Raw genomic sequence first — 22,821 nt, 5'->3', positions numbered from 1 at the left:
ATGACCAGTGCATTTTCTTGGCAAAGCACTATTAGTCTTTGCCCTGCTTCATTCCGTATTCCAAAGCCAAATTTGCGTTACTCCAGCTGTTTCTTGACTTCCTACTTTTGCATTCCAGTTCCCTATAATGAAAAGGACATCTTTTTTGGGTGTTAGGTCTAAAAGGTCTTGTAGGTCTTCATAGAACCATTCAACTTCAGCTTCTTCAGCATTACTTGTTGGGGCATAGACTTGGATTACTGTGATATTGAATGGTTTGCCTTGGAAACGAACAGAGATCATTCTGTCGTTTTTGAGATTGCATCCAAGTACTGCATTTCAGACTCTTCTGTTGACCATGATGGCTACTCCATTTCTTCTGAGGGATTCCTGCCCCCAGTAGTAGATATAATGGTCATCTGAGTTAAATTCACCCATTCCAGTCCATTTCAGTTTGCTGATTCCTAGAACATCGACGTTCACTCTTGCCATCTCCTGTTTGACCACATCCAACTTACCTTGATTCATGGACCTGAAATTCCAGGTTCCTATGCAATATTGCTCTTTATAGCATTGGACCTTTCTTCTATCACCAGTCACATCCACTGCTGGGTATTGTTTTTGCTTTGACTCCATCCCTTCATTCTTTCTGGAGTTATTTCTCCACTGATCTTCAGTAGCATATTGGGCACCTACTGATCTGGGGAGTTCCTCCTCTTTCAGTATCCTATCATTTTGCCTTTTCATACTGTTCATGGGGTTCTCAAGACAACAAAAAACATGCCTTTCCCAATTTAAACACATGACTTCATCATTCTGTTACAAAAGTTGTTAAATAAAATGATATTTTAAAAAGTACACTGGCTGCGGAGTGGGCATATGAGTCTGCAGTGATGCTAAAAGATGATGCTGTGAAAGTGCTGCACTCAATATGTCAGCAAACTTGGAAAACTCAGCAATGGCCACAGGATTGGAAAAGGTCGGTTTTCATTCCAATACCAAAGAAAGGAAATGCCAAAGAATGCTCAAACTACCGCACAATTGCACTCATCTCACATGCTAGTAAAGTGATGCTTAAAATTCTCCAAGCCAGGCTTCAGCAATATGTAAACTGTGAACTTCCAGATGTCCAAGCTGATTTTAGAAAAGGTAGAGGAACCAGAGATCAAATTGCCAACATCCACCGGATCATCAAAAAAGCGAGAGAGTTCCAGAAAAACATCGATTTCTGCTTTATTGACTATGCCAAAGCCTTTGACTGTGTGCATCACAATAAACTGTGGAAAATTCTGAAAGAGATGGGAATACCAGACCACCTGATCTGCCTCTTGAGAAACCTATATACAGGTCAGGAAGCAACAGTTAGACTGGACATGGAACAACAGACTGGTTCCAAATAGGAAAAGGAGTTGTCAAGGCTGTATATTGTCACCCTGTTTATTTAACTTCTATGCAGAGTACATCATGAGAAATGCTGGACTGGAAGAAGCACAAGCTGGAATCAAGATTGCCGGGAGAAATATCAATAACTTCAGATATGCAAATGACACCACCCTTATGGCAGAAAGTGAAGAACTAAAGAGCCTCTTGATAAAAGTGAAAAAGAAGAATGAAAAAGTTGGCTTAAAGCTCTGACCCACCTCCCAGAATATTGGAAATAAAAGCAAAAATAAACAAATGGGACCTAATTAACCTTAAAAGCTTCTGCACATCAAAGGAAACTATTAGCAAGGTGAAAAGACAGCCTTCAGAATGGGAGAAAATAATAGCAAATGAAGCAACTGACAAACAACTAATCTCAAAAATATACAAGCAACTCCTACAGCTCAACTCCAGAAAAATAAATGACCCAATCAAAAAATGGGCCAAAGAACTAAATAGACATTTCTCCAAAGAAGACATACAAATGGCTAACAGACACATGAAAAGATGCTCAGCATCACTCATTATCAGAGAAATGCAAATCAAAACCACTATGAGGTACCATTTCACACCAGTCAGAATGGCTGTGATCCAAAAGTCTACAAATAATAAATGCTGGAGAGGGTGTGGAGAAAAGGGAACCCTCTTACACTGTTGGTGGGAAGGCAAACTAGTACAGCCACTATGGAGAACAGTGTGGAGATTCCTTAAAAAACTGAAAATAGAACTGCCTTATGATCCCACAATCGCACTGCTGGGCACACACACTGAGGAAACCAGAAGGGAAAGAGACACGTGTACCCCAATGTTCACCGCAGCACTGTTTATAATAGCCAGGACATGGAAGCAACCTAGATGCCCATCAGCAGATGAATGGATAAGAAAGCAGTGGTACATATACACAATGGAGTATTACTCAGCCATTAAAAAGAATACATTTGAATCAGTCCTAATGAGGTGGATGAAACTGAAGCCTATTATACAGAGTGAAGTAAGCCAGAAGGAAAAACACCAATACAGTATACTAACGCATATATATGGAATTTAGAAAGATGCTAACAATAACCCTGTGTACGAGACAGCAAAAGAGACACTGATGTATAGAACAGTCTTATGGACTCTGTGGGAGAGGGAGAGGGTGGGAAGATTTGGGAGAATGGCATTGAAACATGTAAAATATCATGTATGAAACGAGATGCCAGTCCAGGTTCGATGCACGATACTGGATGCTTGGGGCTAGTGCACTGGGACGATCCAGAGGGATGGTATGGGGAGGGAGGAGGGAAGAGGGTTCAGGATGGGGAACACATGTATACCTGTGGTGGATTCATTTTGATATTTGGCAAAAGTAATACAATTATGTAAAGTTTAAAAATAAAATAAAATTTAAAAAAAATAAAAATTAAAAAAAAAAAAAAAAAAGCTCAACATTCAGAAAACCAAGATCATGGCATCCGGTCCCATCACTTCATGGGAAATAGATGGGGAAACAGTGGAAACAGTGGCTGACTTTATTTTTTGGGGCTCCAAAATCACTGCAGATGATGATTGCAGCCATGAAATTAAAAGATGCTTACTCCTTGGAAGGAAAGTTATGACCAACCTAGACAGCATATTAAACAACAGAGACATTACTTTGTCAACAAAGGTCCATCTAGGCAAGGCTATGGTTTTTACAGTGGTCATGTATGGATGTGAGAGTTGGACTATAATGAAAGCTGAGTGCCGAAGACTTGATTCTTTTGAACTGTGGTGTTGGAGAAGACTCCTGAGAGTCCCTTGGACCACAGGGAGATCAACCAGTCCATCCTAAAGGAGATCAGTCCTGGGTGTTCATTGGAGGGACTAATGCTGAAGCTGAAACTCCAGTACTTTGGCCACCTGATGCGAAGAGGTGACTCATTTGAAAAGACCTTGGTGCTGGGAAAGATTGAGGGGAGGAGAAGGGGACAACAGAGGATGAGATGGTTGGATGGCATCACTAACTCTATGGACATGGGTTTGGGTGGAATCCGGGAGTTGGTGATAGACAGGGAGGCCTGGCGTGCTGGGATTCATGGGGTCACAGAGAGTCAGACACGACTGAGCAACTGAACTGAATTCCCCTTATGTGTTCCCTCACAGTCTTATTTACATTTCTCTTAAACCCCCAACCCTTTAGGCAATAGGAACAGGTTTCCTGGAAGACAATTTTTTCATGAATGGGGGCGGAGGGTGGGGATTGGTTTCGAGATGATTCAAGAACATTACATGTATTGTGTACTTTTATTTCTATTGTTATTACATCAGCTCAACATCAGCTACATCAGCTCTTCACATCACCAGGCATTAGATCCTGGAGGTTGGGGACTTGTATTAAAGCACCCCACCTTTTGCCTTGCAATCACCATTGTTGTTTTTCTTAAACCTGACAGAGACAACAAAATACTCATATGTATCAATACTACTAGGGCCTGGTAACTTGTGAGAATGCTGTCATTATCTGGTCATACTTTAAAAATGCAGATTATTTGATGCACTTCAGTTTCTGGGGTAACATTAAACTAGTGACTCTACTTTTGCACCTGGGGAATATGGTCGTGGGATATCCAGAAACAAAGATGGTGAGGCTGTTTTCTACATTACAGATTCTCAGTAAGCATTGATTTCACACCTATATCCAAGCTTCTTTAGAGCTACGTTATTTTTCTTCAATAATTCACACACATAGTTTTCTTTAACCTCTATCTGCTAGAGAATTTAAATATATTTAGCCTATTTGGGGGTCTTCCTGTTGACCTTGAGGGTCTCTGCTTTGTACTTTATTATTAGTGAATAATCCCATGCCATTCTCTCTGGGTTGGCTTATGTTGGAATGGCAACTTCCAACCTTTCACAATACAAAATGCACCAACAGAAAGACTGCTGTTTACTTATAAGATATCTAAAAGGCTGATGATTTGTTTTGCCTTAAAAAAAGAATTTTCAAAATATTTGTTAATGTAATAAAGGGTGTTTAAAATAAATCTTCTCACTAAGAAATAAAAGGATGAAGTTATAGTACTGTTTGTGGCTTTCTGGTGGTTCCAAAAGCAACTATCAAAAATATGCTTATATTATTTTTTATAGATACTCTCTTTTAAATTTCTTACTGATAACTGAGGATTATCAATAAAAATCCTGAGGAAAATAGCAGCCCTACTTCTTCTTATTTGATTCTTATCTATACACACACAGACACACATAAACTTTTGTATGTGTGTCTATTCAGTGGTCACTTGTAAAATTTAAATAACACAATTAATGTCTATTTTTGTTTGTTTGTTTTATTTTTTTATTTTTAATATAAATTTATTTATTTTAATTGGGGGTTAATTACTTTACAATATTGTATATTTTTTGTTCTCTGTGAGAAGTATATCTTGAGTTTCTGTTGAATCAAAAAAAAAAAAAATAGAAATCACACACTCATCATTCCTATGCTCCTTTTACATATTTTTCAGTTATGTGGTTCTGAAGTTATTTTTGTCCAGATAGAAGGATAGAGCATAGAAAATTCTGTTAGCTTGAATTATAAATATGCATATTTAAACATGACAAAATGTGGTCCACCGGAGAAGGGAATGGCAAACCACTTCAGTATTCTTGCCTTGAGAACCCCATAAACAGTATGAAAAGGCAAAATGATAGGATACTGAAAGAGGAGGAATGCCCCAGGTCAGTAGGTGCCCAATATGCTACTGGAGATCAGTGGAGAAAGAACTCCAGAAAGAATGAAGGGATGGAGCCAAAGCAAAAACAATACCCAGTTGTGGATGTGACTGGTGATAGAAGCAAGGTCCGATGCTGTAAAGAGCAATATTGCATAGGAACCTGTAATGTCAGGTCCATGAATTAAGGCAAATTGGAAGTGGTCAAATAGGAGATGGCAAGAGTGAACGTCGACATTCTAGCAATCAGCGAACTAAAATGGACTGGAATGGGTGAATTTAACTCAGATGACCATTATATCTACTACTGGGGGCAGGAATCCCTCAGAAGAAATGAAGTAGCCATCATGGTCAACAAAAGAGTCTGAAATGCAGTACTTGGATGCAATCTCAAAAACAACAGAATGATTTCTGTTTGTTTCCAAGGCAAACCATTCAATATCACAGTAATCCAAGTCTATGCCCCAACCAGTAACGCTGAAGAAGCTGAAGTTGAATGGTTCTATGAAGACTTACAAGACCTTTTAGACCTAACACCCCAAAAAGATGTCCTTTTCATTATAGGGGACTGGAATGCAAAAGTAGGAAGTCAAGAAACGGCTCGAGTAACAGGCAAATTTGGCCTTGGAATACGGAATGAAGCAGGGCAAAGACTAATAGAGTTTTGCCAAGAAAATGCACTGGTCATAACAAACACCCTCTTCCAACAACACAAGAGAAGACTCTACACATGGACATCAGCAGATGGTCAACACCGAAATCAGATTGATTATATTCTTTGCAGCCAAAGATGGAGAAGCTCTATACAGTCAACAAAAACAAGACCAGGAGCTGACTGTGGCTCAGATCATGAACTCCTTTTTGCCAAATACAGACTGAAATTGAAAGTAGGGAAAACCACTAGACCATTCAGGTATGACCTAAATCAAATCCCTTATGATTATACAGTGGAAGTGAGAAAGAGATTTAAGGGACTAGATCTGATAGACAGAGTGCCTGGTGAATTATGGACAGAGGTTCGTGACATTGTACAGGAGACAGGGATCAAGACCATCCCATTGGAAAAGAAATGCAAAAAAGCCAAATGGCTGTCTGGGGAGGCCTTACAAATAGCTGTGAAAAGAAGAGAAGCAAAAAGCAAAGGAGAAAAGGAAAGATATAAGCATCTGAATGCAGAGTTCCAAAGAATAGCAAGGAGAGATAAGAAAGCCTTCCTCAGCGATCAATGCTAAGAAATAGAGAAAAACAACAGAATGGGAAAGACTAGAGATGTCTTCAAGAAAATTAGAGATACCAAGGGAACATTTCATGCAAAGATGGACTCGATAAAGGACAGAAATGGTATGCACCTAACAGAAGCAGAAGATATTAAGAAGAGGTGGCAAGAATACACCGAAGAACTGTACAAAAAAGATCTTCACGACCCAGATAATCACGATGGTGTGATCACTGACCTAGAGCCAGACAGCCTGGAATGTGAAGTCAAGTGGGCCTTAGAAAGCATCACTACGAACAAAGCTAGTGAAAGTGATAGAGTTGACAGTCCAGGTTCGATGCACGATGCTGGATGCTTGGGGCTGGTGCACTGGGATGGCCCAGAGGGATGGTATGGGGAGGGAGGAGGGAGGAGGGTTCGGGATGGGGAACACATGTATACCTGTGGCGGATTCATTTTGATATTTGGCAAAACTAATACAATTATGTAAAGTTTAAAAATAAAATAAAATTAGAAAAAAAAAAAAGAATTCCAGTGGAGCTATTTCAAATCCTGAAAGATGATGCTGTGAAAGTGCTGCACTCAATATGCCAGCAAATTTGGAAAACTCAGCAGTGGCCACAGGACTGGAAAAGGTCAGTTTTCATTCCAATCCCAAAGAAAGGCAATGCCAAAGAATGCTCAAACTACCGCACAATTGCACTCATCTCAAACGCTAGTAAAGTAATGCTCAAAATTCTCTAAGCAAGGCTTCAGCAATACGTGAACAGTGAACTGCCAGATGTTCAAGCTGGTTTTTGAAAAGGCAGAGGAACCAGAGATCAAATTGCCAACATCCACTGGACCATCGAAAAGCAAGAGAGTTCCAGAAAAACATAGATTTCTGCTTTATTGACTATGCCAAAGCCTTTGACTGTGTGGATCACAATAAACTGTGGAAAATTCTGAAAGAGATGGGAATACCAGATCACCTGACCTGCCTCCTCTTGAGAAATTTGTATACAGGTCAGGAAGCAACAGTGAGAACTGGACATGGAACAACAGACTGGTTCCAAATAGGAAAAGGAGTACGTCAAGGCTGAATATTGTCACCCTGCTTATTTAATTTATATGCACAGTACATCATGAGAAATGCTGGGCTCGAAGAAACACAAGCTGGAATCAAGATTTCCAGGAGAAATATCAATAACCTCAGATATGCAGATGACACCACCCTTATGGCAGAAAGTGAAGAGGAACTAAAAAGCCTCCTGATGAAGGTGAAACAACATTCACAAAACCAAGATCATGGCATCCAGTCCCATCACTTCATGGAAAATAGATGGGCAAACAGTGGAAACAGTTCAGACTTTATTTTTTGGGGCTCCCAAATCACTGCAGATGGTGACTGCAGCCATGAAATTAAAAGATGCTTACTCCTTGGAAGAAAAGTTATGACCAACCTAGATAGCATATTCAAAAGCAGAGACATTACTTTGCCAACAAAGGTCTGGCTAGTCAAGGCTATGTTTTTTCCAGTGGTCAGGTATGGATGTGAGAGTTGGACTGTTAACTAATACAATTATGTAAAGTTTAAAAATAAAATAAAATTAGAAAGAAAAAAAAAAAGAAAGTTGGGCGCCGAAGAATTGATTCTTTTGAACTGTGGTGTTGGAGAAGACTCTTAAGAGTCCCTTGGACTGCAAGGAGATCCAACCAGTCCATTCTGAAGGAGATCAGCCCTGGGATTTCTTTGGAAGGAATGATGCTAAAGCTGAAACTCCAGTACTTTGGCCACCTCATGTGAAGATTTGACTCATTGGAGAAGACTCTGATGCTGGGAGGGATTGGGGGCAGGAGGAGAAGGGGACGACAGAGGATGAGACGGCTGGATGGCATCACTGACTTGATGGATCTGAGTCTGAGTGAACTCCAGGAGTTGGTGATGGACAGGGAGGCCTGGGGTGCTGCGATTCATGGGGTCACAGAGGGTCCATCATGACTGAGTGACTGAACTGAACTGAACTGAAGTTATTTTTGTCCAGATAGGAGGATAGAGCATAGAAAATTCTGTTAGCTTGAATTATAAATATGCATATTTAAACATAGGATATGTGAACCTCAGTTCGTTCTCTCCTCAGGCTCAGTAAATGCCAGAGGAAGATATGTATACTCAGATGTCATATATATGTATATACACATGGGGTTCCCTGGTGGTTTAGACAATAAATAATCTGCTTGCAGTGCAGGAGACTTGGGTTCAATCCCTGGATCAGGAAGGTCCCCTGAAGAAAGTAATGGCTACCCACTCCAGAATTCTTGCTTGGAAAATCCCATGGACAGAGGAGCCTGGCAGGCTATAGTCCATGGGGTTCAAAGAGTCGGACACAAATAGAAATTAACACACACACATATATTTATGCACATATGTTCACATATGGGTGTTTATATTTTTATATAAATATTAACATATAATGTATATTATTCTACACCTTCTTTTTTAACAATAAATCTTAAAAGGTGTTCATATAACTCCTTTTTAAGAATTATATGAATACAAGATATTCTGTATGGGTAAAACAAATCTAGCTTGCTCCTTTAGATATTATGGTTGTTTCTCAGTCTCTGAAGTACAAATCCATTTACATTTATCTTTGCACACATCTTCAAGTATATCTAGAGGGCTAAATCTTATAAGTGGAGTCAAAAATTATGCATGTAAATTGTGATGGATCTGGCTAAATCACTTTCCAAAGGGATTATACCAATTTATATTTCCACCAAAAATGTGACATCATCTAATAAAACTTAATAAAATCATTGTTTTTGTCTACTGTTGATTAATTTTCATGGGTATCTATGTTAATGTGTTGAACTGGACATTTCAGAGGTGGTTCATGTGTAGGTTACAAGTTGATTTCAGATTGCTTTGAGTTTCGTGGCTTATAAAAAACCCTGCAGGTGGATAATTTTTATTTTAAGGGTGTTTTGTTGGGGAACTTTCTTTTCTTGGGACAGTTCTTACTGATTTCAAAGGAGATAGTGACCAACAACCAGAAATATTTAGTCAGTGATCTACAATTTACAAAGCTCTTTTTATCTGTATTATTATACTTACATTACAAAATTATATTTATGCAACAGGCATTAGAAATGTTGATAACAAAATTAAGATTCAGAAAAATCAAGAGATTGGCCTGAGATCATTCAACAAACTAAATATAGATATGTTGGGGCTGGAACCCATATCTTCTGGTACCTCTTTTCTGTTTTCTTTGTTTGCCTTCTTGTATAATTCACCTTCTTTCTGCACTATTTTAACAAGAAAGAAACAAGGATATTTCTGAGGAAACCTGACAGAAGATTTCTGAGGAAAACTTGACAGAAAAAAGATGATATCTGAGGGAAATCTGACAGAAAAGATATTTCTGAGGAAACCATGAGAGAAAAAAGATTTCTAAGAGAAACCTTAAAGAAGGCTATATCAAAGGAAAACTAGACAGAAAAAAGGTAATTTTGAAGGAAATTCTGACAAAAGAAGATGATTTCTAAGAGAATGCTGAAAGAAATGCTACGTGAGAGGAAAACCTAAGAGAAAGAGGGCAATTATGAGAAAATTCTGTCAGAAATAAAGAGACTTACTAAGGGAAACATGGGCTTCCCTGGTAGCTCATATGATAAAGAAACTGCCCACAGTGCAGGTGACTGAATCCCTGGATCCAGAAGAGCCCTTGGAGAATGGAATGGCCACCCACTCCAGTATTCTTGCCTGAAGAATTCCGTGGACAGAGGAGCCTGGCGGGCACAGTCAATGAGGTCGCAGAGTCAGACATAACTGAGTGACTAACATTTTCATTTCAAGGGAAACATAAAACAAAAGAGAAAATTTCTGAAAGAAATTTGAAAAAATGAAGAAGATTACTGAGGGGGTGCCAGAAGAAAGAAGGAGACATCTGAGGAAAGCCTGACAAAAAGAAGACAATTTTTAAGGGAAACTTGACAGAAAGAAAGAGATTACTGAGGGAATACTGACAGAGGAAGGAAATTTCAGAGAATATTCTGAAAGGACGAGGCTCTGATATAAAATTTGAAAGAAATGAAGAAGTGCTGTGATAAAATCTGACAGAAAGAGATTTCTGTGGGACACCTGATAGAAAGAAGGAGATGTCTAAGGGAATTTTCATATATGATGTAGACTAGTAAAGTAATTCTAACAAAAAGGTTTCTGAAGGATTTCTGATAGAAAGATTTCAGAATGTATCAAATGTTAAGAAGGATGTATCTGAGGGAAACACGACCGAAAGAAAGAAATTTCTCAAGAATATCTGACAGAAAGAAGATGATTCCTGAAAGAATTTTGACAGAATGAACGAGATTATTCAGGCATTTCTCACAGCCAACCGCAGTTCCTTCTTGGGTCCATTCTCCAAACTCTTCTTTCTAGCACCTAGTCTCCCTTTGCACCAAAGACCTACGTCTCAAGCTGAGGTGCACTGTCTGGGACATGGAACTTGCACATAGGTCCTACTCCTCCTGCCCTCCACAGACCTGTTGCTTCATTCCACTCAGGTCCCCTGAAGATTCCTCCCTTCCCCAGCTAGTACCCCTAGCTATGAGTGGGCTTCTCTGAGTGAAGGAACCTCTCCTCTTTTTCAAATATTCCTTGGGGTCCTGGTCCCTTCCTGTTTCCTCTTTTTCTTCCTTTCTTTTGTCCAACCCAGTTGTGTGAGGACTTTTTCTTGTCTTTTTAGATGTCCAAATTCCTCTAATAGTGTTCAACAGTTGCTCTTTGAAAATTGCTCCATTTATAAATGTACTGATATATATACATATATTTGGCAGCATATGGGGTCTAGTTTCCTGACCAGGTATTGAACCTGGACCCCCTGAATTGGGAGTGCAAAGTCTTAGTCATGGGACTACCAGGGTAGTCCCTGTAGTTCTATTCTTAATGCATTTGTGGGGAGAGGCAAACTCTACATTCTACTAATCCACCACCTTGACTCCTGTCTTCTTAGATAAATATTCAAATGAAGATAAAAATGATTGAATATTTCATCAGTGAACTTTAAAAAAGAATATGTCTGATGGAAAAGAAAATGCAACTACATGAATTTATAAAGTATAAAAAGATAAGTTTTTATTTAATCACTTTATTTCCTGTATGGGAAAAATTATTTGTCTAAGGACAAAACCCTTTTCTGCTGCATGTGTACTTTCTTGCATCACTACAATTGTCACTACTTATGCCCTTCTGAAACATGCAGGCACATTCTCCACTTCCATCAATACTGAACCTAGAACAAAACAAAAAGATTCACTCTTTATTGACTGAACTTCATGAGAAACAATAAAGCACAACCTAAAATATGCAGTGCAAACTCTGGTGACTATGTTTCAACATGTGGGATGTGGAAGGAATAGAGGAAGCGAAGTAAGCTGCATTTCTTTTCTTATCCAATTTTTACCTCCAAACTTAACCTGTGATGGTGAGAAGAAAGGGTTATCAGGGTAGTAAACACTATAACAAAGGTCCATCTAGTCAAGGCTATGGTTTTTCCAGTGGTCATGTATGGATGTGAGAGTTGGACAATAAAGAAAGCTGAGTGCTGAAGAATTGATGCTTTGACTGTGGTGTTGGAGAAGACTCTCGAGAGTCCCTTGGACCGCAAGGAGATCCAATCAATCCATCCTAAAGGAGATCAGTCCTGGGTGTTCATTGGAAGGACTGATGTTGAAGTTGAAACTCCAATACTTTGGTCACCTGATGCAAAGAGCTGACTCATTTGAAAAGACCCTGATTCTGGGAAAGATTGAGGGCAGGAGGAGAAGGGGATGACAGAGGATGAGATGGTTGGATGGCATCACCGACTCGATGGACATGGGTTTGGGTGGACTCCAGGAGTTGGTGATGGACAAGGAGGCTTGGCATGCTGCGGTTCATGGGGTTGCAGAGTTGGACACGACTGAGCAACTGAACTGAACTGAACTGAAACACGATAAATCATTTTATAAAGGATGGAATTCTTCCTTTTATACTTCAAAATCATGCATTTTCAGTCACTAAGTCATGGTCTCTTTGTGACTCCATGGACTGTAGGCCTGCCAGGCTACTCTGTCCATGGATTTTCCAGGCAGGAATACTGGGGTGGGCTGTCATTTCCTCCTCTAGGAGATCTTCCCTACCCAGGGATGGATCCCATGTCTAATGTGTTTCCTGCACTGGCAAGTGGATTCTTTACCACTGAGCTACCTGAGAAGCAATATACTTCAGAATAAAAATGATCAAATAAATTTTTTTGCCATTTAAAGATTATATAAAGGGAGACATTATAACTGACATTAAATTGACCACTCTTCACTTGTTAAAAAAAAAAAAATCAGACAGTCTTAAGGCTGAAATAGATGTTCACTCATCTACTCTTGCAACCATTGTCATTTGGGTATTTCTTGCTGGATAGGTTATGACACACATAAATAATTATAAATAAAATATCTTGAAAGGATTTACTAAATTCCTATCTTGGGTCATATATAAAGAGAGGAATTTGAGAGTTCAAAATAAGTAAAAGAAAAATAGAATGGAGAATTACGATGATTCCTGGTATATAATTTCTGTTAATTAAAATGCTTTCAGCCATAGGGAGTTACTTTGTGACACTGGTGTCACTTCCTAACTTCTAGTGTAACTTGAAATTTTTATCTGCCTGTTTCCAAAATGTATGCGATTTCTTTTCCTATGCATTCTTTGGTGTTGAGAGCTCAATAATTGTCATAGGCTGAATTATGTACCCCCCTCTTCAAATATATATATTGAGGACCTCAATACTCATAGCTCAGAATGCAATTATCTTAGGAGATGAAGTGTTTTAAAATGTTGGTTAAGTTAAAAAGAAGTCTTTACAGGGGGCCCTACTCCAATATGGCTGATCTCCTCATAAGAAGAAAAAATCTGGGCACAGATAGGCAAATGCCAGAGGGAAGACCATGTGAAGACACAGAGGAGAAGATGGCCAAGGAGAGAGGCCTCAGAAGAAATCAATCCTGCCAAACCTTTATCTGAGACTTCCGGTCTCCATAACTATTGTTTAAGCCACCGAGTCTGTGGTATTTATTACAGTAGCCTGCCTTAGCAAACTATTGCACCAATTTTAACCAACTTAGTTTTACTTCTCTCATCTTTTTTTCGAAGTGGAGCTGTATATAATACACAATATCTTCTCTCAAGAAAATTCCATAATTGTTAAGTTTGGTAGTCAGAAAGTTTATGTTATACTTTGTCATGTATTTTTCAAAGTTGAAAACATAATGATTGGCTATATTATTGGGCTCAAATCATTGCATGTGTATTTTCACCCCAAATTGGATATAAACACAGTGATGACAGAAATTTCTCTAAATTTAGCAACTCCTGTTACTCTGCTACATCATACACATTCTATCATGTCTAGCACCAAATGCCACTGGACTGAGACAGCATCTATCTTTAGTAGGTGCTCAATAAATTGTAGCTAGTGTCTTCTCTCTATGGGGAAATCAGTATCTTTCCAATTTCTTTCTCCTCCATGAAGTTGGAGAAGATCTTAAATATTTCAAGAACAGAAGTGAAGTCTACAGGCACAATCAGTTCTTCAAGCTTAGGAACATAGAGAAAGTCTAGATTTTCAATGGTCAATGGAAGCAAACATTTTGCCTTTATCACTTAATTTTCTTCCATTTCAGGTCACCAGTGGGTGTAGTAAGTGTAGGTTTGAGTAAACTTTCTAAGACTCCCATGCCAATGAGAATGTGAAGCAATAGTAAACAAACAAACCAAAGGCAAAGCCCTGAGAATAAGGCAAGGTTCATACACGTTGGATTTTCATTTCGTCTAGAATAAAAGTAATCTTTGTGGCTCACGAGTAGTATAGTCCATCTGAATGTGTAGAAATAAATATTGGTATCTGACCTTCGCCCAAGATCATATATTTGTCTGAAGCTTCTCTTTGGCATTTAATTTGTTGAGGGGCCTTTTTGGGAGATGGTGTAGAGGAAATTATGGAGGTGGCTAATCATAGATTTCTGCTTCCCTGATGGCTCAGCAGAACAGAATCTGTCTGTAATACAGGAAATTCAGGTTTGATCCCTGGGTTGGGAAGATCCCCTGGAGAAGGAAATGGTGACCCCCTCCAATATTCTTGCCTGGGAAATCCCATGGGCAGAGGAGCCTGGCAGGCTGCAGTCCATGGGATCACAAAAGAGTCAGGCACAACTAAACAAACAAGAACAATTATAGATTCAGAGTTCTTACCATCCTTAACACATTTATGAACAAATACAGGCTATTAATGCTTACCAGTTGCTGAATACATCTCCATTTGTCCATACCCAGAGTTTTCTTGTGCTGTCCATTTTCAGTCCAATCCAATAGCAAGACGGTCCCAGATAGGGCATCAAAGATTCCTTTCACAAAATACAGAGTGCTCTCCTAGTTTTCTCATTCTTATTACCTCCAATGCTAAGGTCATTTTGAGCCCACTACCCTCTTGCTAGAGTTATTGCAACAGCCTAATAACATATACTCTGCTTTTATATTTGTAATTCATGGGCACATTACATTTAAAAGAAAATGATTGTTTTAAAACTTAAGTCAAATCATGCCATATTCTTTATTTTTCATTTTCTGCAATATCTCCTAATTCTAGTTTAAAAAAGCCTACAAGAGCTAGATGGTCCCTATCCCTCACTCACAGTCTCATGTTAGGTACATTGACTGGCTGCCTCTTTTCTGTTCATTGAATTTTCCAGGCAAGTACCTACCTTAAGATTCATGTTCTCACTATTTCCTTTTCTGGGAAGTTTGTCCCCCAGATATTCTCTTGACCAACTAACTCCCCTATCTACATTACATTTTTGCTCAAGTGTTATCACTGAGTTGACTATCTTACTTGCAGTCTACCCACTGAAAACACTCATAAAATCCTCTCAACTTACAATTTTTTGCATAAAATTTAATTTACTAACTTGCAACATACTATATAATTTATATGTTTATTATGATTATTTTGTATTCCTTGTCTCTTCCTATGTGATTTAACCTCTATAAAGACAAAGATCTTTGACTGTCTCATTGACTGATCTATTACACCCTTGAGGTATACCTGTTACAGAGCAGCTACTCAATAAATTAAATGGAATATATATTGTGAAGGAGATATCTAACCACTTCATTCCTGGAGTTGAATATGGCCAGAGATCCAGAGTGAGCCATGCATTTTTTCTGGCCATCCATCCAAGTTTTTTCACGTTCAGATTGAAAGAAGCAACTATTATTGATTCGGTTCCAGCTTTGTGGACATATAATTGCATCCTCAGAGCATGTCTTGTTGAAGATCATTGGATTTTTAGCTAAAATTAACACAGTAATTGAGGGGGGAAAATGAAGAAAGTGTAAGAAAATGAAAAAGTTTAACCTTCACTGTAAAAGATTCTCATATATTTCAGACTGAGAAAATATATGTTATTTCCATGTTCAATTCAAATTATATAACTGACATAATTCAGGAAAATTAAAGATCAAGAACAGAGCATAAAACAAATCACCACTGAAGAATGCAGATCTATGCATACTTTAAAATGGTGATAATAAACAAACTTTCAGAAACAATCTTCTTTAGACATTTTTTCTTCCATTTTTTTTTTTCATACTACTGGTATTTTCTTTATTTACCTGTTTTTGCCCCTGTAATTTACTATGGTGGCTGGGACACATCTCAGGTCACCAATATTAATTTAAAAATGATTTTATTTTTTTAAATATAAATTTATTTAATTGGAGGTTAATTACTTTACAATATTGTATTGGTTTTGCCATACATCAACATGATTTTAAAATGTCAAGTTCAAATAAACATCTTGTTCAAAAATCAAGTATTTGGCTCAGAACTTGGGTCACCAGAAAGCCATGTTTTCTAATTCACTCACTAATTTGTTCATTCATTCAACAATTATCATTTGAGCTTCCACCATGTGCCAGATAAACTTTTGTAGCTTTAGAAGCACAACTCTATAAATAAGATACAAAAATCCTTCTGCTTAATGGGACTTACACATCTAGTAAGCTATACTGCTGCTACTACTGCTAAGTCGCTTCAGTCGTGTCCGACTCTGTGCGACCACAGAGATGGCAGCCCACCAGACTTCCCCGTCCCTGGGATTCTCCAGGCAAGAACACTGGAGTGGGTTGCCATTTCCTTCTCCAATGCATGAAAGTGAAAAGTGAAAGTGAAGTCACTCAGTCGTGTCCGACTCTAGCGACCTCATGGACTGCAGCCTACCAGGCTCCTCCATCCATGGGATTTTCCTGGCAAAAGTACTGGAGTGGGGTGCCATTGCCTTACTAGTTTGTCATAAAATGCATCAAAGTAAAGGGGATTGGGACTGTTGGTGGAAAGAGGTGCAATTTTAATGCAATAGTCCAGACAGTGTTCCACGAGATATTTATTATAGACTTGAAGGAGGTAGCTGGGTAGGGGCATATTCACATATAGGGGAAGAGCTTCCCAAACAAAAAGAAGACCTAGGACAAAAGACAAAGATAAATGTGTCTTCCTTCTTCACAAAATAGTAAGGATGCCAGAGGACTGGAGAAAAAATGAAATAGTAAGAGATGAGATCACAGAGATAGTTGAATGACCAGATCCAACAGAGCCTTATGGCAATTAGTAGGATTTTGGCATTGCTCCAACAGAATAAAAGACCTCTGCAGCATTTTGCACAGATCTGATTTGTCTCAAAAAATTGTTAAAAATATACTCTAGAACTGTACTGCTTGAAATGGTAGCCATAGCTAGGTGTGACTATTCAGCACCTGAAATATTGCTAGTCCAAATCCAGGTGTCTTGTAAGTATAAAATGCACACTGAATATCGAACACTTACTACAAAAAATAATATGAAGATCTCAATAATTGTTTACATAGCTACATGATGAAATGATAATACATTGACTACGTTTGAATTTAATGCAATTAAAACTGTTTCAATTTTTCTTTAATTTCAATGTGGCTGTTAAAATTTAAATGACATTTGTGACTCACACTACATTTTCACTGGGCATATTGCTTTAGAAGGTCAAGAGTGGAAGAGAGAAGAAGATTTAGAAGATGGAAGATGTGGACTGGGAATAATCAAGAGGGTAGAGATGATGAAAAGTACTCAGATTGTGGTCATATTTTGACAGGCCAGGCAGAATTTTCTGATTATATTTGGGGCTTGAGAGTGGGGAAAAGAGTCAAAAAAGGACTATAAAATTTTTGCCTTGAAAATGGAAAGATAAAGTTGGTATTTCCTGAGATGAGGGAAACCACAGATAGAAGGGGCTATAGAAGATAGAAGTTTATCTATCACATTTTCTTTTGTCATCTTGGACAATGCTAGGTTTGAGATGTTTGTTAGAGAGTCAAGTAGGTGGATTTAACAATTTGGAATTCAGTGAGAAGAACCAGACTGGAGATGTATATTTGGAAATCATCAATATTAATGTAAAAGTTTTAAGTCTGGTTCAGGTTACCGAGAGTACAAAGACAGATGAAGAGGGGACCTGCTCTAGGACTGAACCCGGGGCAAAGGTAAGAGGTCAGGGAGAAAAGAAGGAACAAATACAAGAAACCTGCAAATAAGCAACAGATTAGGTAGGAAGCAAGGCATGAGAAAATGCTGTTTCGGAAGTCAAATGAACAAATCATTTCCAAGGAGAGAGACAGTGCTGACTACTACACAGATCAAGTTTGATAAAGACTAGGAATTGACCTGGAAGTTACTAATGGACTTGTAAGGTAAATTTGGTAGAAAAAGAAATGGGAATATGAGCAAAGTAGATTTAACAGAAAACAGCAAAACAGACATTAGGAAAAGCTAGCAAAGATTTTTCAAGGAGGCTACTGTACAGAGGAGAAAACAAATTGGTAGATGAAGGAAGAGTAAAGTCTAGAGAGTTTTGTTTTGTTTTGTTTTGGCAGGGGGAGTAGGAGAGATATCACTGTATCATGTTGCCCATGAGGATGTTTCAGTTGAGCATGAAAAGGCTGATGACATAGAGAAGAGAGACAAGATTTACTAGAGTAATACTAATCAGGTAAGAGGCTATAGGATCTAGCATAGAACATGAACACTCCATCTATATAGTACCAAGAATCTGGATAGAGTTTATGGGTAGAGATAAGAGGTAATACAATAGGTGTGGTGATGAGAGTTATTTGGAAGTTTTCTACTAATTGTCATAAAAATGCCAAGCTGGATGAAGCACAAGTTAGAAGGAAGGTTGCCGGGAGAGATATCAATAACCTCAGATATGCAGATGACACCACCCTTACAGCAGAAAGTGAAGAGCAACTGAAGAGGCTCTTGATGAAAGTGAAAGAGGAGAGTGAAAAAGCTGGCTTAAAGCTCAACATTCAAAAAATGAAGATCATGGCATCTGGTCCCATCATTTCATGTCAAATAGATGCAGAAGCAATGGAAACAGTGACAGACTTTATTTTCTTGGGCTTCAAAATTACTGCAGATGGTGACTGCAGCAATGAAATTAAAAGACACTTGCTCCTTGAAAGAAAAGTTATGACCAACCTAGACAGCATATTAAAAAGCAGAGACATTACTTTGCCAGCAAAGTTCTGTCTAGTCAAAGCTACAGTTTTTCCAGTGGTCACATATGGATGTGAGAGTTGGGCCATAAAGAAGGCTGAGCACCGAAGAATTGATGCTTTTGAACTGTGGTGTTCGAGAAGACTCTTGAGAGTCCCTTGGATTGAAAGAAGATCCAACCGGTCAATCCTAAGGGAATCAGTCCTGAATATTCATTGGAAGGACTGATGCTGAAGCTGAAGCTCCAATATTTTGGCCACCAGATGTGAAGAACTGACTCCTTGAAAAAGACCCTGATGCTGGGGAAGAATGAAGGTGGGAGGAAAAGGGGATGACAGAGGATGAGACAGTTGGATGGCATCACTGACTTGATGGACACAAGTTTGAGTAAGCTCCAGGAGTTGGTGATGGACAGGGAGGCCTGGTATGCTGCAGTCCATGGGGTCATAAAGAGTCAGATGTGACTGAGCGACTGAACTGAACTAAACTGTAAGATTGGAAGCAAATATATAGACTTGATAATGAAGATGTGGAAAGACTCCCTAAAGGTTTGGATAGAAAGGATAAAGTATAAAATAATCATCTATGGAAGTGAGAGAATTAATGCACTCAGTTCAGTTCAGTAGCTCAGTCGTGTCCGACTCTTTGTGACCCCATGAATTGCAGCACGCCAGGTCTCCCTGTCCATCACCAACTCCCGGAGTTCACTCAAACTCATGTCCATCGAATTGGTGATGCCATCCAACCATCTCATCCTCTCTCGTCCCCTTCTACTCTTGCCCCCAATCCCTCCCAGCATCAGGGTCTTTTCCAATGACAACTTTTCACATGATGTGGCCAAAGTATTGGAGTTTCAGCTTCAGCATCAGTCCTTCCAGTGAACACCCAGGACTGATCTCCTTTAGGATGCACTAGGGGAATGTAGTATAATTGCTAGACCCCAACCCACTTCTTTTAAACTCTATCCTAATTGCACCTGGTATGATTCTCTGATGCTAATGTTTTTTTTCTCCTCAAAGGCAAGCTCATTGATAAATGCCTACTTGATCTCCTGATTCAGCACAAACACTCCTCCCATCACAAAGTCTCACTTGACTACTAGCAAAGTGAAGTGAAAATCACTCAATAGTGTCTGACTATTTGCAACCCCATGGACTATAGAGTCAATGTAACTCTCTAGGCCAGAATACTGGAGTGGGTAGCCATTCCCTTCTCCAGGGGATATTCCCAACCCAGGTATCGAACCCAGGTCTCCCACAATGCAGGCAAATTCTTTACCAGCTGGGCCACAAGGGAAGCCCAAGAACACTGGAGTGGGTAGTCTATCCCTTCTCCAGCAGATCTTCCTGACCCAGGAATTGAACCAGGGTCTCCTGCATTGCAGGCAGATTCTTTACCAACTGAGCTATCAGGGAAGCCCAACTACTCGAGGTAGACTTATAATCTCTTCTTCTGCTTCAAACTGAATGTACTTCTACTTAGTAGTTATTTTATCATGGCTCAGGCAGTAAAGAATCTACCTGCCAATGCAGGAGAACTAGGTTCGATCCCTGGGTCAGGAAGACACCCTGGAGAAGGAAATGGCAACCCACTCCAGTATTCTTACCTAGAAAATCTCACCTGGGAGGCTACAGTCCATGGGGTCGTAAGAGTCAGACACAACTGAACAACTGACACTTTTTTCTTATCATGTTTACATGCTTTTTTCTTCAGTTAATAATGAATTCCTTCCAGGGCAGAAAAATCTACTTTTTTTTTGGTATCATCATATGCCTGAAGTTCAAGAGATATTTATTAAAGGAATGTTCACTCTAGAAGACAAAGCAGAGTAACTAATTTTGAAGAAAAACTAGATGGCTCTGGTAGGGAAAATATTTTCTGAGTCCAGTTGTTCAGTGAAGGGGAAGGAAAAGCTAGTTACTGGTATAACCAAATCAATATTAATACAATCAATATATTTTTAGCAGCAATTGTTTACTCACATTTTTGAGGAAATCCTAACACTGCCCAAAGAAGAAAGGCAATACCTCCACAAATCATACTTGACATGATTAGCATTTTCTTTGTTACTATACCTGTGGAGAACATGTTACTGTTTATCTTGTAAAGAAAAGCAAACAAGTAAAGAAACAAAAGGCCCAAATAATTTTTCCCCTCTATCTTCTCTACATGCTATAGTTCACAACCCAGTAATTAACACTTAGGAAAATGAGGAAAGGCACAGAGATCTAATTTGCAGCAGCAGCAGTCTCAAAAGTGCTTTGGCTCTACTTTTTGGTGCCATTTCTGAGAATTATGTTACTCAATCTTCTGTCTGGATTCCAGAACAGAAAAACAAGTTTCTCCTGGTGCTTTTTAATGAAATACTGCCCTTTCCAAGAGATGGGTGTTAATCCGGCGGAGAAGGGTAGATCCACAACTTCTCTGACGTCTTTGCTTTATAAAGAAGATTGTTTCTACTTAAGGGTCAGATTATGTATGATATAAACCAAAATTCTGAGGATGCAAGGTGGGATCAAGAAAGGATGCTCAGTTCCTGTATCTGAGGGCAACTTCTGTCTTCCCTCTTACCTGGCCTTTTGATCCTCTGCTCCACAACCTTCCTATTCTCAATCCTTTCACTCTCCATCTCAGACGCTCTTGGAGAAGGCTCTTTGACAGTCATAGAGGGTGGAATAATCCTGGGGATGAACTGATGATTATATCTGATCCTCACTGCAGAAAAGCAAGGTGCCAGTTTTCTTCGGGGAGCGGGCGGAAGCAAGATTCAACTGGAAACAGTGCAGAAATCTAGCATCCTCCACTCAATCTCAGAACCGAACTTCAGGCAGATGTCCCCTTGGCCGGCGCATATCATGTGTCCTTTTCTTTTAGGTTTTCATGAACCTGGGTAGTAACGGCCACCAGGAAATTACCAACCGGTACTCTAGCTGCAGGGGCGGTGGATCAGCAGCCTGGGATTGGTTGGAGCACAGTGGCAACTCTGAGAATTTCATATCTGATTGGCTCCTTCTCTCTCACCCGGTAACTACTCAAAGCAGAGCCCAGAAAAGCCACTGTGATCCAGTTTTGGCTTCTTTTTACAGTCTCCCGAAAAGCTCAAATCTGAGACAATTTTACATGGTGGGCTTACAGTCCATGGGGTCATAAAGAGTCGGACAGGACTGAGGCGACTGAGCACGCACGCACGCACTTACTTCAGAAGGAGTGTTTAAAAGTTTCAGATACAAAGAAGAAAAGGTTAAAGCATGAGGTTTGTAATGAATATTACAAATAGATACAATGACAGATATGTGGGTGGAGGGGTGGGGTCGGGGGGTCAGGAAACAGCTTCCTTTGGTTTAAAATAACATTTTCTGCCTATACAAATTTGTCTTCATTTTTCTAGCTGACCCTTTCCAATGCAATTATGTGCAGACTGACCAGATTTAGCAAATTAAAACCTAGAATTTCCACTTAAATTTGAATTTCAGGTCAACAATATATCAGTTCAGTTCAGTCGCTCAGTCGTGTCCAACTCTTTGCAACCCCATGAATTGCAGCAGGCCAGGCCTCCCTGTCCATCACCAACTCCTGGAGTTCACTGAGACTCACGTCCATCAAGTCAGTGATGCTATCCAGCCATTTCATCCTCTGTCGTCCCCTTCTCTTCCTGCCCCCAATCCCTCCCAGCATCAGACTCTTTTCCAATGAGTCAACTCTTCACATGAGGTGGCCAAAGTACTGGAGTTTCAGCTTTAGCATCATTCCTTCCAAAGAAATCCCAGGGTTGATCTCCTTCAGAATGGACTGGTTGGATCTCCTTGCAGTCCAAGGGACTCTCAAGAGTCTTCTCCAACACCACAATTCAAAAGCATCAATTCTTCAGCACTCAGCCTTCTTCACAGTCCAACTCTCACATCCATACATGACC

General features: G+C 39.4%; 1 protein-coding gene across 2 annotated transcripts; it reads right to left on the bottom strand.

Annotated features, from left to right (window-relative positions):
* Window positions 1-11,399: 11,399 nt before the first annotated feature.
* On the bottom strand, window positions 11,400-22,225 carry LOC784329 (C-type lectin domain family 2 member B-like). 2 transcript variants are annotated; one of them, XM_002687808.6, is made up of 5 exons: window positions 21,480-22,172; window positions 20,891-20,983; window positions 15,488-15,672; window positions 14,621-14,727; window positions 11,400-11,582 (listed from the first exon to the last, which is right to left on the bottom strand). In XM_002687808.6, exons 1-5 carry the CDS (start codon window positions 21,571-21,573, stop codon window positions 11,468-11,470), a joined length of 594 nt encoding a protein of 197 aa, XP_002687854.1. In that variant the 5' UTR covers window positions 21,574-22,172; the 3' UTR covers window positions 11,400-11,467. The 2 variants fall into 2 exon arrangements, with proteins under 2 accessions (XP_002687854.1, XP_024848418.1); XM_024992650.2 differs by lacking the exon at window positions 20,891-20,983 and having other exon boundaries at window positions 21,480-22,225.
* Between the last annotated feature and the right edge of the window lie 596 nt (window positions 22,226-22,821).

Source organism: Bos taurus, chromosome 5, assembly GCF_002263795.3.
Source record: "Bos taurus isolate L1 Dominette 01449 registration number 42190680 breed Hereford chromosome 5, ARS-UCD2.0, whole genome shotgun sequence".
NCBI classification, from domain to species: domain Eukaryota; kingdom Metazoa; phylum Chordata; class Mammalia; order Artiodactyla; family Bovidae; genus Bos; species Bos taurus.
Note: the sequence above shows the minus strand (reverse complement) of the source record. Positions and strands in the feature narration are given on the sequence as shown.

What these genes read in the sequence shown, in the direction of transcription:
- LOC784329 (XM_002687808.6), bottom strand. Translation starts at nt 21,573, where the DNA reads ATGACTGTCAAAGAGCCTTCTCCAAGAGCGTCTGAGATGGAGAGTGAA. An exon ending in TCAACTCCAGGAATGAAGTG is followed by an intron (nt 14,728 to 15,487) that starts GTTAGATATCTC and finishes ATTTTGTGAAAG; the next exon opens with GAATCTTTGATGCCCTATCT. An exon ending in GGAGATGTATTCAGCAACTG is followed by an intron (nt 11,583 to 14,620) that starts GTAAGCATTAAT and finishes GTTTTGTTCTAG; the next exon opens with GTTCAGTATTGATGGAAGTG.